A 14,918-nucleotide genomic window follows, 5' to 3' on the forward strand; every position below is an offset into this window, starting at 1 on the left:
AATATTATTCCCAAAGAAACGTTGGGTTGAAAAACCTAAATGTGCTTTTATGTCAGGCTCTAAATTTTTTGTCTTTAAAATAATGACGATTTGTAATTTGGAAATAATTTCATGTACTCGTATACGTACATATAGGTTTTATTTATTCAGTATTATACGTATATAGCCATGTGGACCCGGCATAGAGTAAACCACCCTTTCCTTTCCCATGGGTGTCGCAAGAGACAATTAAGGGAGCTTATGGTGGAGGGATGGGCAACAGCGTCTCTCTTAAAACAACACCAAAAACCAAACTGCGGTTGCTAACCCGACCGCCAGGGGGGAAAGGGATTGTTAGTAATGGAGACTGAGAATCCTATTGCTAGCAATATCCCCAACCAGGTCGACCTTCTCGCGGTTCTCCCTGGAAACTGTCATGGTTAATTCCTGATGAATTCATCATGATGGGCTAACTGGCCTGTTTTCATTCTCATCTATCACCTTTCACTGGTGCCTCGCCAGCGTATCCCGTTAGCGCAGGCGGGGTTACCATACCATTTTCACCCATCAAAGTGGTCAATTAACGGCTGAATCATAATATTATACACAGGAAAGTTTTCATTTTTACTATAATTGTTTATTTATAATGGATAATCTCAAAAATTACACAACTGATTTTAGAAATTCTTTCACCTACAGAAAACTATATTATCAGCGAGGAGGAGCATATATATTATTTTCAAAAAGATTAGAAATCCCGGCGAAAATTGTAAAAATTTAGTGTGAATTAAGAAGTAGGTACGTAGGTACTATTTACCTGTAAAAACTTTTTCATCGCATTAAGTCCCGATTGTGTATTTAAAAACATTACAAAGGCTGCCAAGGTATTAATAATTTGTCTACTAAAAAGCTTATGTAAAATTTTAATTTATGTCTATGTGTGACTAACCCGTGTGAAGGGGGGAAAGGGATTGTTAGTAATGGAGTTTGACAGCCCCATTGCTAGCAATATTAGGTCGACCTCCACGTGGCTCCCCCTGGAAACCATCGTGAACAATTCTTGTATGAATTCGTCACAATGGGCCAACTGACAGGTCAGTTGGCCCATTGTGATGAATGTGAAGCAGGCTTCATCCTCACCTACCATTCTTCACTGGTGCTCCGCCAGCGTATCCCGATAGCGCAGGCGGGGTTACCATTCCATTATCACCCATTAAAAAGAAACCCGTGTGAAGCCAGGGCTGATTGCTAAATTTAGATAATTGTTTTTCATAAAGGACTATTATTTCAATTCTTGAACAACAACTATCGTGAGTCATACTGTATTGTTTATTATTAAAAGCGGCTTTACTCACGTTTTAAATTTGGGAATGCCCGACTAATTTCGAACAGCCTTGAACCGCGCTTATGAACAAGGGCTCATATCGAGTTCTGTAAATAATTACAATATAATTGCTATTTGCCCTTCTATTAGAGTTAATTGTTTTATATAGTAATATTTTATGTATTTATTATATGTATATATTTAATTAGTCTAATTATATATTTATATTATATTAATTTATTTATTTATTCATTAGTACAAATATGTGTACATGGCGGACTTAATGCTAAAAGCATTCTCTCCCAGTCAACCATAGGGAAGTGTCAGAATACTCGAATGCGGTACATACATACTAAAATTACATATATAAACGAATAAATATATATGAATAACAAATATACTTACACATATATAATATATAGTATATTATTATACACGAAATTGAGAATAATATAAAACACTTACTGCTCGGATAAAGATAAAAAGTGACCGTGAACGCTTTTTTTTAAAGACGGTTTAGTCGGTAGTCTCTTAATGGCATCAGGAAGCGCCATGAAGAATGTAGGAGAAAAGAGTTTGAAGCGTAACCAGTACGGTGAGAGGGGAAAGATAATTATTGGAACGAAAGTTACGTTCGTAAGTTTCAAAAAGATACTGGAATTTACTCTTTAAGTAGTTAGGAGACTGGGGGTTTCGAAGAAGAGTGTAGAGGATATAAAGAGTTCTAACGTTTCTGCGTTGACGAATGGAAAGCCACTTGAGCTGAGACCAATATAAAGAAGTGTGATCGAACTTCCGGAGATTGAAAATAAAGCATATGGCTTGGTTGAGGAGACGGTCCAGCTTATCGAGAAGATCTTCATTAAGATCTGGATAACACACATCAGCATAATCAGTAATCGAAATAATTAGTGCGTGAACAAGATTAATTTTTGTAGCGATAGGTAAAAAGTTTTTAAAGCGGTATAAGGAGCGTAGCGTAGCAACAACTGAGCGACTCACCTCCGCAACTTGATGTAACCAGATGAGTGATGAGTCTATGTAAAGGCTAAGATCTTTAAAACAAGTTTTCAGTTTTATAACTAAATTCTTAAATGTGATTGGTGCCATTGTGTTAACATTAATTTTGGCTAATCGTCTAGAACCGGTTTAATGCAGAAGATGAGAACCCATTACTTTGCAAAATGGCAAAGAGAATTTTGTGATCCATATTAAAAACGTTGGAGAAGTCAATAAGAACGAGAATAGTGACCAAACCATCATCCATGCCAAATCGAATGTCTTCAGTGACTTTTACAAAAGCAGTGGTGGTACTGTGTCCAGGGCGAAAACAGAATTGAAAAGGAGTTAAAATTTTATTTTTATGAATGAAGCTGGACACCTGCTTATTTGCTACACTCTCCAGGATTTTGGACAAAAAGGGAAGAAGAGAAATGGGGCGAAAATCATTTAGGGATTGAGGTACTGAGACCTTTGGAAGAGGGAGAACAATTCCATTACGCTACAGAGAGGGGAAGTTATCAGACGAAAAGGAGAAGTTTATTATGTGAGTAATTACTGGAGTAAAGTGATCCAATAGAGCTGTGATCATATCTCGACTTACACCATCATATCCCATAGCCTTAGATTTTATAGACAAAATAGACAAAATAGCGGGTGAGTTATTGGAGAAAAAGAGAAATTATCTTCAGATGAAATCGATTGAACTATATTGGAGATAGTAGCTAATTTAGTCGATGAATTGATACAATTGGTGGATGAAAAGTGACGGTTAAGTTCATTTGATGTGAATGGGTAGGAAGTAAAATCAGATTTACTTTACCCAAGACCAAGAGAACGTAAAAACTTCCAAATGCTGGTTGAAGAAGCATTCGAAATATTATTGTGAAAATGTTGTCTCTTAGTCATGAATATATCAAGTATTACTTTATTTTTCCTCTATTCAATAATGCATCACCTACTTATTTCTTATTCAATGCCCAGTGGTTTACTGGTAGAGAACACGGTCCGGTATGAAGTCCGCCAAATGTACGTATAATTTTACTGTGCATTAAATAAATAAATAATTTCAATATTACTTTATCAAATTCGCCTTTTTTGTAGGCTGTGGGATTATTAAAAAGAGATGTTAAATTTCACAATTGACTCTAGTATTTTTCCGAATAAACGTAATTATTCGTTTTAAAACGTCTATTTAATAACACATAAAGCTTTTATAACAGTGTTCTCTTTTGATTCGATACAGTATTTTATTTTTTAGCAGTTTCAGTTATATACAGGTATAAATAAACAAACTTTATCATTGTAAAGATGAAACGGACAATGGAGATTTCTATTTTAGTTACTTTTATAACGTTACTGTAAAACTAATATTAAAAGCTTTAGTTTGACGAAGTGCAAGAACGTCAGGATTATCTGATTTTTTTTTTACAACACAGAGGGCAAACGGGCATGCGGTTCATCTGATAGTAAGTGACTACCGTCGCCCATGATCACCCACAACACCAGAGACATTACGGGTGTGCTGCCGGCGTTTTAAAAAAGAATATGCTCTTTTCTTGAAGGTTATAATGTCGTATCTGTTCAGAAATACTGCTGCTGTAAATTGATTCCAAAGAGTGGTTGTGCGTGGATGAAAGTGCCTTGATAAACACACGGTGGAGGACCGCCTCTCATCTAGATGGATGGGATGGAACTATAGAATAGAATAGAATTTAGATAGAACTTTAAAATCTTCAAAAACTATTTAATAATTTTTAATGTTTTCGGTTGATTGTTTAAAATCAACCGAAGTTAGAATAACGAACTAAAATGTTAACTAAGTATTAATATTTAATTTAACTGTTTATTTGTATATTTGTTTATGTATTAATTAGTGTTAATAGTTATTCGTATTCATAGTATCAATAGTTGTTCGTACAGCAGTCGTGCACTTCAGCTACCCGCTAACAACATGCTTTCCAACTGTATTGGGTTGACTGGAAGAGATCTCTGTCAGATATAAGGCCACCCTTGTTCACAATATTTATAAATTTGTAATTTACAAGTACAATAAAAAATATATAGAGAATATATTGATTAAAATAACATTGAAATATTGCATTTCTATAGCATAAATTTGATTTCAAGGCAAAATATGATGTAGATGCAAAGTTTTTAGTGGCATACTTATATGTAACATATCTTAGTCCGTTGTTAGAATACTTTTTAAATAATCAATCGGAAATATTGAAAATTGATAAATTATTTTTGAAAATTGATAGTTAAATAGCAACGTCGCCATATTTCGTTTCGAACCTAAGAACAAGGAATTACATAAAAGGAATGATAAAATAAAAACTGTAAATCATATGGTTGCTTCCTTCCTTCTTATGCAAATATAATTAGTAAAAAGAGGACGAAAGATACACCGTCAGTTGCTATTTTTCTCAATTCATAGCAGGCTAGTGTATAGAAAATGTTATACGGCCATATAACCCTAACAAATTTAGATACAACCTGCTTGCATACTTTCTACATAAACTGTGTCGAATATATAATCTAGTAATGTAAAATTTGTCATTGACAAATAATTAATAAAGAACGCTTCTGCCAATACCTCGACCATTAATTTTGTTCAGTCACCCCTTATGACACCTATGGGAAAGCAATGCGTGGCTCATTCTATTCTGAGACTAAAAGGCAAATTATATTTATATTGTACCACATTTAATAAAATATATTTCTATTTAAGTCTATTATTGTTTTTATTACGTTGATATTGCTATTTTGTGGCGCATAACGTCTTGTATTTTATTTGTTCAAACTAACAAACAACAGTTGCCGAGTTTATAACGTGTGGCTTGTTCTAACGTGACGTACTCTTACTAATTAGTATCACGTGTCACGTGACATTGCTTTGAACAAAATCTTATTTCACGTTCAACTTTGAAAGTTAAATTAAATTCAACGCTCGCTGCCGACGCTTTTCAAGATCGTTCGAGTGTACAGCATTGATTTGTCAGTTACAGACGTTGGCTTGTTTAGCTAAGAAAACAGTATTCATATTATTATAACTATAGATATAGGTAATTATGTTTTAATAAATGGAAATGTCTTTATCAGTAATTTATTTATTTATTCATTAGTACAAATATGTGTACACGGCGGACTTAATGCTAAAAGCATTCTCTCCCAGTCAACCATAGGCAAGTGTCAGAATATTCGAATGCGGTACTAGTAATTATTGATATACATACATACTAAAATTACATATGTAAACGAATAAATATATATAAATAACAAATATACTTACACATATATGACATATACTATATTATTCACGAAATTGAGCATAATATAAAGTACTTACTTAACAATTTTATCAAAATCGATCATCATCATTATCTTTATCACTTGGTTGGTTAAATTGGTTTTTAAATCTAAATTACCGATTTCACTAAAGATTGAAGTTTATTTTTTCTATTGTAGAAAAAATTGACTAAGCATATTTTCTAATTATGGTTATGTATATTTTAATAAAGTACCTATTTCAATTTTCTTACTTAATTCAATTAACAGATTTCTCTCTTTGCAACTGAATAATGTAAAGTTAATTAAAGTTTTACCTATTCAACTAAAAGACATAAAATTTATTACATTAATAAATATATAATATTATTTATGTAATAATACGCAGTATATTGTTTGGCAAAGTTCTGAGACAAAATTAAAATCTTAATATAAGTCCCCATAACAATATAATTTCATTCTATTATTAAACATTACGTGAATCTGTCTTGACACAAATGGCATTTATTTCAATTTATATTACAGTAATGAGAATTCTTAGTGTAACTTAAATATAAAGTTCGGTATTCAAATTTCAAGAGGTAATTATTTGATTCATAAACTTTTATGTGTGCCATTTCTCTCCAGGATTATTAAATATTAGTTTTTTCCACGACTTTGTACGCGTGACTATATTTACTGGCCAGGATGTGAAAAGTAGCCTATGTCCAGAATTATATTTAGTACAAGTACACCAGGTTTCATAGTGGTTAATTAAGCCGCTAAGGTATATATATGTTTATATTAGTCTAATTATATGTTTATAATATATTAAATATTAATTTTTATATTCTTTCAATTCAATAATGCACTACCTACTTATTTCTCAGTTGGCCCAGTGGTTGACTGGTAGAGAACACCGTCCGGTGTTAAGTCCGCCATATGTACATAGTTTTACTGTGTATTAAAGTTTAAATAAATAAATAAACATCAATTTGTACAACATATCCAATTATTCTAACATAATTATAGCAATATTAACTTCATAATAAACCGACTAATGATAAAGTTACACTGCATTTATATGCATACATGTTGTTGTATAGCAGGGCACAATATTCAGACCACAACGTTGTTAAAATATACTTATGCATACAGCCAATAGGCGATGGTACTCTGAAACAAGATCTTTGATTGCAATTTGCATGCAAATTGTGTTACTACAGTCCCAAGCCTCGTATATGATGCTATTATTCCATCGTGCATATATTCCTTGTTATGATGTACCTACCTACCGCGCCTTTGGTTTGCATTGGAGACAAAGTAATATCATATTACAAGTATAGAATCAAGAGCACCTACGAATATTCGAATTTGGACAATTTATAATCGTCTTCCCTATACCCCTTCCTTTCCAATGAGTGTTGTACGAGACTGCTAAAGGAATTTAATAGCCAAGGAATGGATAATAGCGTCCCTCTTAAACATTACCAAAAGACAAACTGCGGTTTCCGACCCGCCTGCTAAACGTGGCAACTACTGACAAAACCATTCAATAGGGGGAGGCTTATAATCAGCAGTGGACAATTAACGGCTGGTATGATGATGATGATGATGGTGATGATGATCATCATCATACATACATCGTCTTACCAGAGAGAGACTCCCCCCCTGTAATTTCGCTGTAGAGCTACACATATGTAAGATGAGGCTTAATGATATGAATAATAAATATGATGTAAGGTCAAGAGGAATATAAAGGTGATATAACAGAATAATACTGCCTTTTCATCCCCAAAGGTGTCATTACAGCACCTCTATTACGACTAGCACTTTTAGTCACTCTATATGACCTGCCCTGGAGTCTGCAATATATTTCAGGCCTACAACAATATAACTACAAGTTTGAACATGTTATAGGACATAAAACTACACTAAATGTACGTTTATTACCCTCATTATCATAGACTTTCAACCGCAACTTCGTATACGTAAATTTTGGAAATAGGTATAAGTTAAATTAACGGACGAAATGAAAACACTACCCTTGAATATATTTAAAGAGAAATTATAAAAGGTGGCTGATAGAAAAATGTTTTTACGATTAATGAATTAACCAGAGGATGACTTTGTACAAAAGTCGATTGCTTGGGTACCTTTGTCCCATTCGTGTTTCAACCGTGAAGCAGTTGTGTTTGCATGGCTGTGTTTCGGTTTGAAGGGTGGGATATGGCGTGAATATACTGGGTACAGAGGAATAACACCCGAGTCCTCAGGAATGGCAACCCATGGGCGAAACAGTATACTCTGTTATGTCCATAGTACTGCTCATGTCTATAGGCGACGGTTCCACTTTCCATCAGGTGGGCCGTCAGCTTGTTTGCCATTCTAAGTTGTATAAAAAAAAACATGTACTGAACACCCGTCTATCACAACTATTGACTTCTTTATAGTAAAACAGTAAATATTGTTTTAGGTAATAACAGCAAGCCGATCTCTGGTTCTGTGCGCCGAAAACCGAAGCGAGATGGAGTCCTGGGCTGGTGCGTTGCGAGGCGCCCTGCACCGCGGCGCTGATGTCGCCGACCTCGTCGCTCGACTGTCCTCTGGAGACCACCACTGGTACAGCATAAACTAACATTTAATTTATTAGCTCTTACTTTATTTATTTATTAAACTATGCTAAATCCACCATTTACACCTAGGTAAGGGAAGTCACCTAGGTAGGTGAGGGAGACTTTGTACAAAAGTCGATCGTTTAGGTACCTCTGTCCCATTCGTGTTTCAACCGTGAAGCAGCTGTGTTTGCATAGCTATGTTTCGGTTTGAAGGGTGGTATATGGTGTGAATTTACTGGGTACAGAGGAATAACACCTGAGTCCTCAGGAATGGCAATGCATGGGGGTATCATGGGCGAAACAGTATACTCTGTTATGTCCATGGTACTGCTCATGTCTATAGGCGACGGTTACCACTTTCCATCAGGTGGGCCGTCAGCTTGTTTGCCATTCTAAGTTGTATAAAAAAACCTAGATGATGTAAATGGCGGACTTAACACTTTGCTGACCAGTGACTTTTTCATATCCAAACGTTGCTGACTGGTGACGAGTAAATTAGTCATTGCATTTGCGTGTAAGTACGTCCTCCTACCACGACGGGCAACACCGTTTGGATCACAAAGGGAAAGTGTTAATAACCCAAACATTATATTTCTTTCCCCTCCCCTGTAGGCGACGGTTTTTTTAATGGATGATAATGGAATGAAAACCCCGCCCGCGCTATCGGTGTACACCGGCGGGGCACCAGTGAGGGATCATAGGTGAGGATGAAGCAAGCCAGTTAGCCCATCGTGACGAATTCAACAAGAGTTGTTCTTGATGGTTTCCAAGGGGAACCACATGGAGATCGATCTAATAGAGTATATTGCTAGCAATGGGACTGCCCAACTCCATTGCTAACAATCCCTAACCGTCCTGTAGGCGACGGTTAGCATCTTCAAGCAGGTGGACCGTCAGCTAGCTGTATCAAAGTGTATTCAGCAATGTTCGTATTGCCGGCTATATGTATAGGCGACGAATACCACATCTATCAAGTAGACCGTCAGTTTGGTTTTTTTTATACTACTTAAAATGGCAAAAAAGCTGACGGCCCACCTGATGGAAAGTGGTAACCGTAGCCTATAGACATGGACAGTACCATGGACATAATAGAGTATACTGTTTCGTTTATGATACCCCCCATGCGTTGCCATTCCTGAGAACTCAGGTGTTATTTCTCTGTACCCTGTAAATTCACGCCATATCCCACCCTTCAAACTGAAACACAACCATGCAGACACAACTGCTTTACGGTTGAAACACGAATGGGCAGAGGCACCCAAGCAATCGACTTTTGTACAAAGTCTCCCTCTGGTATTCTCAGTATCATAAAAAATAAATACAGCGAGGTTTTTATTTACCAGGTATACAGCAACACACGCCCGGCCGACATTCTGCAACGTGTGCCGAGAGCCACTTGGCGCGCTCGGTACCGCCCACGCGCTCGCCTGTGAATTGTGCAAATTCAAAGCACACAAGCGATGCGCGTCCAGAGCGCCACCTTCCTGCAAATGGAGCACACTCGCCTCGCTAGGACCACATCTGGTAGAAGACGCCGATGGGGTTAGTATTTATTTATTCATTAGTACATACATATGTACATGGAGGATTTGACCCTTCTTTGCATAGTGGTGGAAATTTCCATCATAACATTAAATGCCCAAAAATTATATAAAAGAACAAGTTCACTTTAAGTTGATCGTGTATGGATACCTTTTTAATGGAGTGCAATGGAGCAGAAAAAAAACATAGCTGTCAAATTTATTTTCTTAACCATTTTTCCTTTAATTTTGAACATGAATCATATCACTTTGATTTATTTTACCAATAAAGAAAAATCATGCAAAGAAGGGTTAATGCTAAAAGCATTGTCTCCCAGCCAACCATAGGGAAGTGTCAGAATACTCAAATGCGGTACTAGTAATTATTGTAGTAGTTAATTATTGTACTAGTAGCCTAAGTAGAAATACTTAGATTTTTTTATAGATAATAATGGAATGGTAACCCCGTCTGCGCTATCGGTATACGCTGGTGGGGCACCGATAAAGGATGGCGGCTCTGGTATTGTAAGCTTCCATTTTTTTTATACCATTGACGTGGCAAACAAGCATATTGCCCACCTGATGGTAAGCGGTTACCGTAGCCTATGAGTGAGTGCAATACCAGGGTCATTACGCACGCGTTGCCAACCCTGAAGAAACTTTTTTACCTCTTTTTTAAGAACCTCTTGCTGTAGTCTCTTGGAAAAACCTCGACAGGGAGCTCATTCCATAACCTGAGAGTTCGTGGGAGAAAACATCTCTGAAACCGCGCTGTACGTGACCATCTAGGCTTTAAGTTATGAGGGTGAACTCCCCGTCTTTGGCGAGCTGTACAATGGTAGAAAGTGGTTGTGGGCATCATATTGAATAATTCTTCCTTCCATACGAGTACCATCAGACGGGCTTTGCCACAATTATAATTAATAAATCATTTTTCTAGCGCACACGTGCGTGTTGAAGGCTTCCAGAGACTCGAAAGCGAACCTATAGCGTATTAATTAAAACTTATATAAATCTTGTTGAATTAATTATTTTTTACCCAATAAAAGGAATAAACCACTGAAGTGAAAAACTTTCAATCTTCTCAGAAATTTCACTTACTTTTTCCAAATTAATGGTTGTATTTTGCAAAATGTAAGTACAATTTGTGAGTTCTCAACATCTCAATAAGGACTTGCCTGCTCTTAGTATATTTACAATTATTAATAGCATTATTAGAATCTTACTAAAAGCCGATTAACCTGCTTACTTCGGGTGCTACGCAATATGTATTTGATGTTCATGTATATTTATATAATTTTAATGTCGCTTCAGTGGTTAAGTAACTGCGCCGCATCTAAGTATTCAAGACCTCAAAGTTCGAAAACAAAGATCTTTAATCAGTAATGACTTATGGAATCAAAACATGCTCCTAAGCAGTTAGTTAGTAGTATGAAGAAGCTCCAATTTGCTCAGCGAGCTATGGAGAGGACTATTGGAATTTCGCTACGTGATAAAATGCGAATTGTGGGTATTCGCAGAAGAACTAAAATGAGCGAAATTGTCTGTAAGATATGCAAGAAGGATAATTTAGAGTAAATTGATAATGATGTAGCAAAGTCACAGATACACTCCATAACTTATGATTTTTTTTTTTTTTTATTAATAAAAAACATTTCCAAAATTAAAAACAAAGATGTGATATTAACTGTTTTATCGCATTAGACTTTTATGTATTACCTATCATCACTTGTTTTGCCTTTACGATTCGTTTCGTTTTTTTTTTGTTCTCCTGTAAAATTAATTTACTTTTTTTTTATTTATTCAACTAGAATGGCAAACAAGCTGACGGACCACCTAATGGAAAGTGATAACCGTCGCATGATATAAGCTATATTATTGACATAACAGTGTATACTGTTTCGCCCGTGATACCCCCCATGCGTTCCTATTCCTGAGGACCCAGGTGTTAATCCTCTGTACCCTGTAAATTCACTGCCATATCCCACCCTTCAATCCGAAACACAGCCATGCAAATACAATTGCTTCACGGTAAAAACACGAATGGGACGGAGGTGCCCAAGCAAACGACTTTTGTACAACTTAACGACGGCCTGACGTTTTTGTTTTTCTAACATAGTTTTAAATCATTTTCAAAATGTCTAACAGATATGGATCACAGTTATCTGAAATAAAAATTAATTATTATTACTATTAATAAATTAAACTTTTCCAGCGTTGAAATAAAACCAACATAAAAGTAATTGTTGTCGATTATAATTTATATTAAAATTGCAAAGTCAGCTCGAAATGGGAAACGATATCGTATTACAATAAAAAAATAAGGAACATTTGAGAACTTTTTGTTAAAATGTGCCTTCAGGGGCCTTTTGCTTATTATGCTTTTTATAGACGGTTAAAAAATGTGTTCATTTTCCAACCGTTATAAATAATATAAACAGATTTGGATAATGTTTTTTTTATCTGAAAGGACTGTACTATACAGATAGGTCCCATAGAAATATTATAAAAATCGGTTTAATAGTTTAGATATTAAATCAAAATTGGGTGTGAAGTGTGCAAAAAAAAATATTTATATTGTATAAATATATATATTTTTTTTTATAAAATTTAATCTTATATTATATTATTTTTAACACAAATACATGTAGATATAGTCATTTTAGACATATTAGATTTTTAAAGAGTCAAAAGTAAAACGCGCAGATACTATTTACTAACAAAACGATAATCGTATACTTTGTCTATTACAAAATACCGCGAAAAACAATTACGTGCAAACATCAACAATAATCAATAGCATTTCGATTGTCATCGAACTATTGACAGCTGTCAAAGCTGTCATTATGTTACGGCTTTGGCTTCTCGTTCCACAATCACGTATAATCCATTTCAGGACACTAAAACAATCAACAAACTATTACATATTACATAAATTGTCTTAGAATAAAAGTCAGTAATTTATATAGGTGTCATTTAGATGTGTTACGTTGTCCAGTATTAATGTTGTGCTCGTGTTGTAACTGGTAACACCAATTATTTTTCTAGTTTTTTTTTTTTTTTTGTCTCCACCTATATCTATTAGACAGTCGAAGGTAGACTGGAAAAAATCTCTTTTATGGAATAAATCCGCCATTGTACTAATTCTTTTCATAAGAACTCTGTGTCTTATAATTTAAGACTTTACATACAAACATGTAAATGTTAGTTTTTCACGAAACTTTTCGAATGAGCCACAGTTTAATATTAAATGTGTTAGGCAACGCGTGCGCCCTGAATGGGTAGGTTCAAGGTCCCATTAGATATTCATAACTGACCTTACTTACCGACTTGCTGTCCGTCGGATGTGAGCGACGGCTTAACAAAACAATACCCTTCTAAGTAGAGTAACGGTGAATTATTACGTTTTCCTGTCGTATGTTTTTTGTTTTTTTAAGGTTCCGTACCTCCAATGGCAAAAATGAAACTCTTATAGGATCACTTTGTCTGTCCGTCCGTCTGTTAAGACCTATTTCTTAGGAATGCGTGAAGTTATCAAGTTGAAATACTCAGGTCTGCAATCTCTTAAAGCAGTGAAAAAATCAAGCTTCTAAATCAACGCAATGAAAAAATACGGCCATTTAGGTTGTCTAGGCTTTCCCAAGAAACTATAGCATGAGGATCTTCAAAAAAGGGGTAAAGAGAGTTCTTCAGGACGGGCCATGGTATTGCAGGTGTTCATAGGCTACGGTAATCGCCTACCATCAGGTGAGCCGCTTATTTGCTACTTCAGTGTTTTTTTAAAAAAAAAGCTGACGGCCCACCTGATGGAAAGTGGTAACCGTGACCTATATTCATGGAAATAACAGAGTATAGTGTCCTATTACAAAAGTGTATTACATCTCTTTATGTTTAAAAAAAAAGTAAATCTGTTTTACTATATAAGCAATGTTATTACAGTAAGACCATAACTGCCTATTTAAACAGTGTTTAATATTATTGAGTAGTGGAATTATTGGTGACCGATTATTTATTTATTTTATATATTTATTTAAGGCAAACAAACGGCTAGAACAATACCTAATTATATACTTAAATAGTAATTTGGCAGCCACTAAAATTTACATAAATAAAATACAAATAAAGGAAACACAAAATTAGACAATACTAAATTAAACAAAATTAAACAAATACTATTGAAAACTACAGCAACATTAAATTATAATAATTTAATTTATTAATAATTTAATTTTGTACAAGTAGTTGCACACAACCATTTTGCATATTTTCATTTCCAACGGCATTGGTGATACTAAAATTATTGATATTTAGATACATATATATATATATATATATATATATATATATATATATATATATATATATATATATATATATATATATTGTTATTATGTTTACTGTTTGTTGACCTGAATAAAGAGAGAGAGAAAAAAACATTATCAATAATAATGCTCAGAACTTCATAAAACATTTCTTCAGAAAAACTCATTTTTTGAGAATAATATCTGTATAACCATTAAAAAAAAGTAAAATTTGATAATTAATTAGAATAAAAAAAATTTGAAAATCTATTAAAAAAAAGTATCTCACCTAAAAAACCGACTTGAATTGTGACAAGCCCAGTTATTTTGATCTAAAAACTAAACTAATGAACCGATTTTGATGAAATTTCTACAAGACCTAGAATCTATAAGTATATCCTTTCAGATAAAAAAATATTTTTCCAAATCAGTTTACAACGGACGGAGTTATGAGGTAACAAACGTAAAGAAAGTATGACCGAAATGAGGACCTCCTCCTTTTTGAAATCGATTGGAAAATAGATTCGTCATCATCATCATATCATCAGCTTTTAACTGTTCACTGCTGAACATAAGCCTCTCCTTAGGGGGTTTTGCCAGTAGTAGCCACGCTTGGCAGGCGGATTGGCGACCGCAGTTAGGCTTTAGAGATGTTTTAAGAGGGGCGCTGCTACTCATTCTTCGCCCTCCTTTAGTCGCCTCTTACGACACCCACTGAAAAGGAAGGGGTGGCCTAATCTATACAGGGACTACATGTCACATTATCATATCAGCCGTTAACTGATCTCCCCTTGAGGGGGGGGGGGTGACAACCACAATTAGGCTTTGATGGTGTATTGAGAGGAACGCTGCTGCCCATCCCTTGATCATTAAATTAATAAATGGAAGGTTTTGCCAGTAGTTACCA

At 34.9% G+C, this 14,918-nt stretch overlaps 1 protein-coding gene across 2 annotated transcripts in view; it reads left to right on the plus strand.

Annotated features, from left to right (window-relative positions):
- The window catches only part of LOC113523077 (diacylglycerol kinase delta), a 216,477-nt gene that overhangs the window by 168,978 nt on the left and 32,581 nt on the right, over positions 1 to 14,918 (plus strand). For both annotated transcript variants that reach the window (XM_031914019.2, XM_052897909.1), the window contains 2 exons: positions 8,049 to 8,194; positions 9,534 to 9,732. In XM_031914019.2, the coding sequence (XP_031769879.1) occupies positions 8,049 to 8,194; positions 9,534 to 9,732 (345 nt within the window). The remainder of the gene's footprint in view (positions 1 to 8,048; positions 8,195 to 9,533; positions 9,733 to 14,918) is intronic.

Source organism: Galleria mellonella, unplaced genomic scaffold, assembly GCF_026898425.1.
Source record: "Galleria mellonella isolate WM207_F2 unplaced genomic scaffold, CSIRO_AGI_GalMel_v1 utg38, whole genome shotgun sequence".
NCBI classification, from domain to species: Eukaryota; Metazoa; Arthropoda; class Insecta; order Lepidoptera; family Pyralidae; genus Galleria; species Galleria mellonella.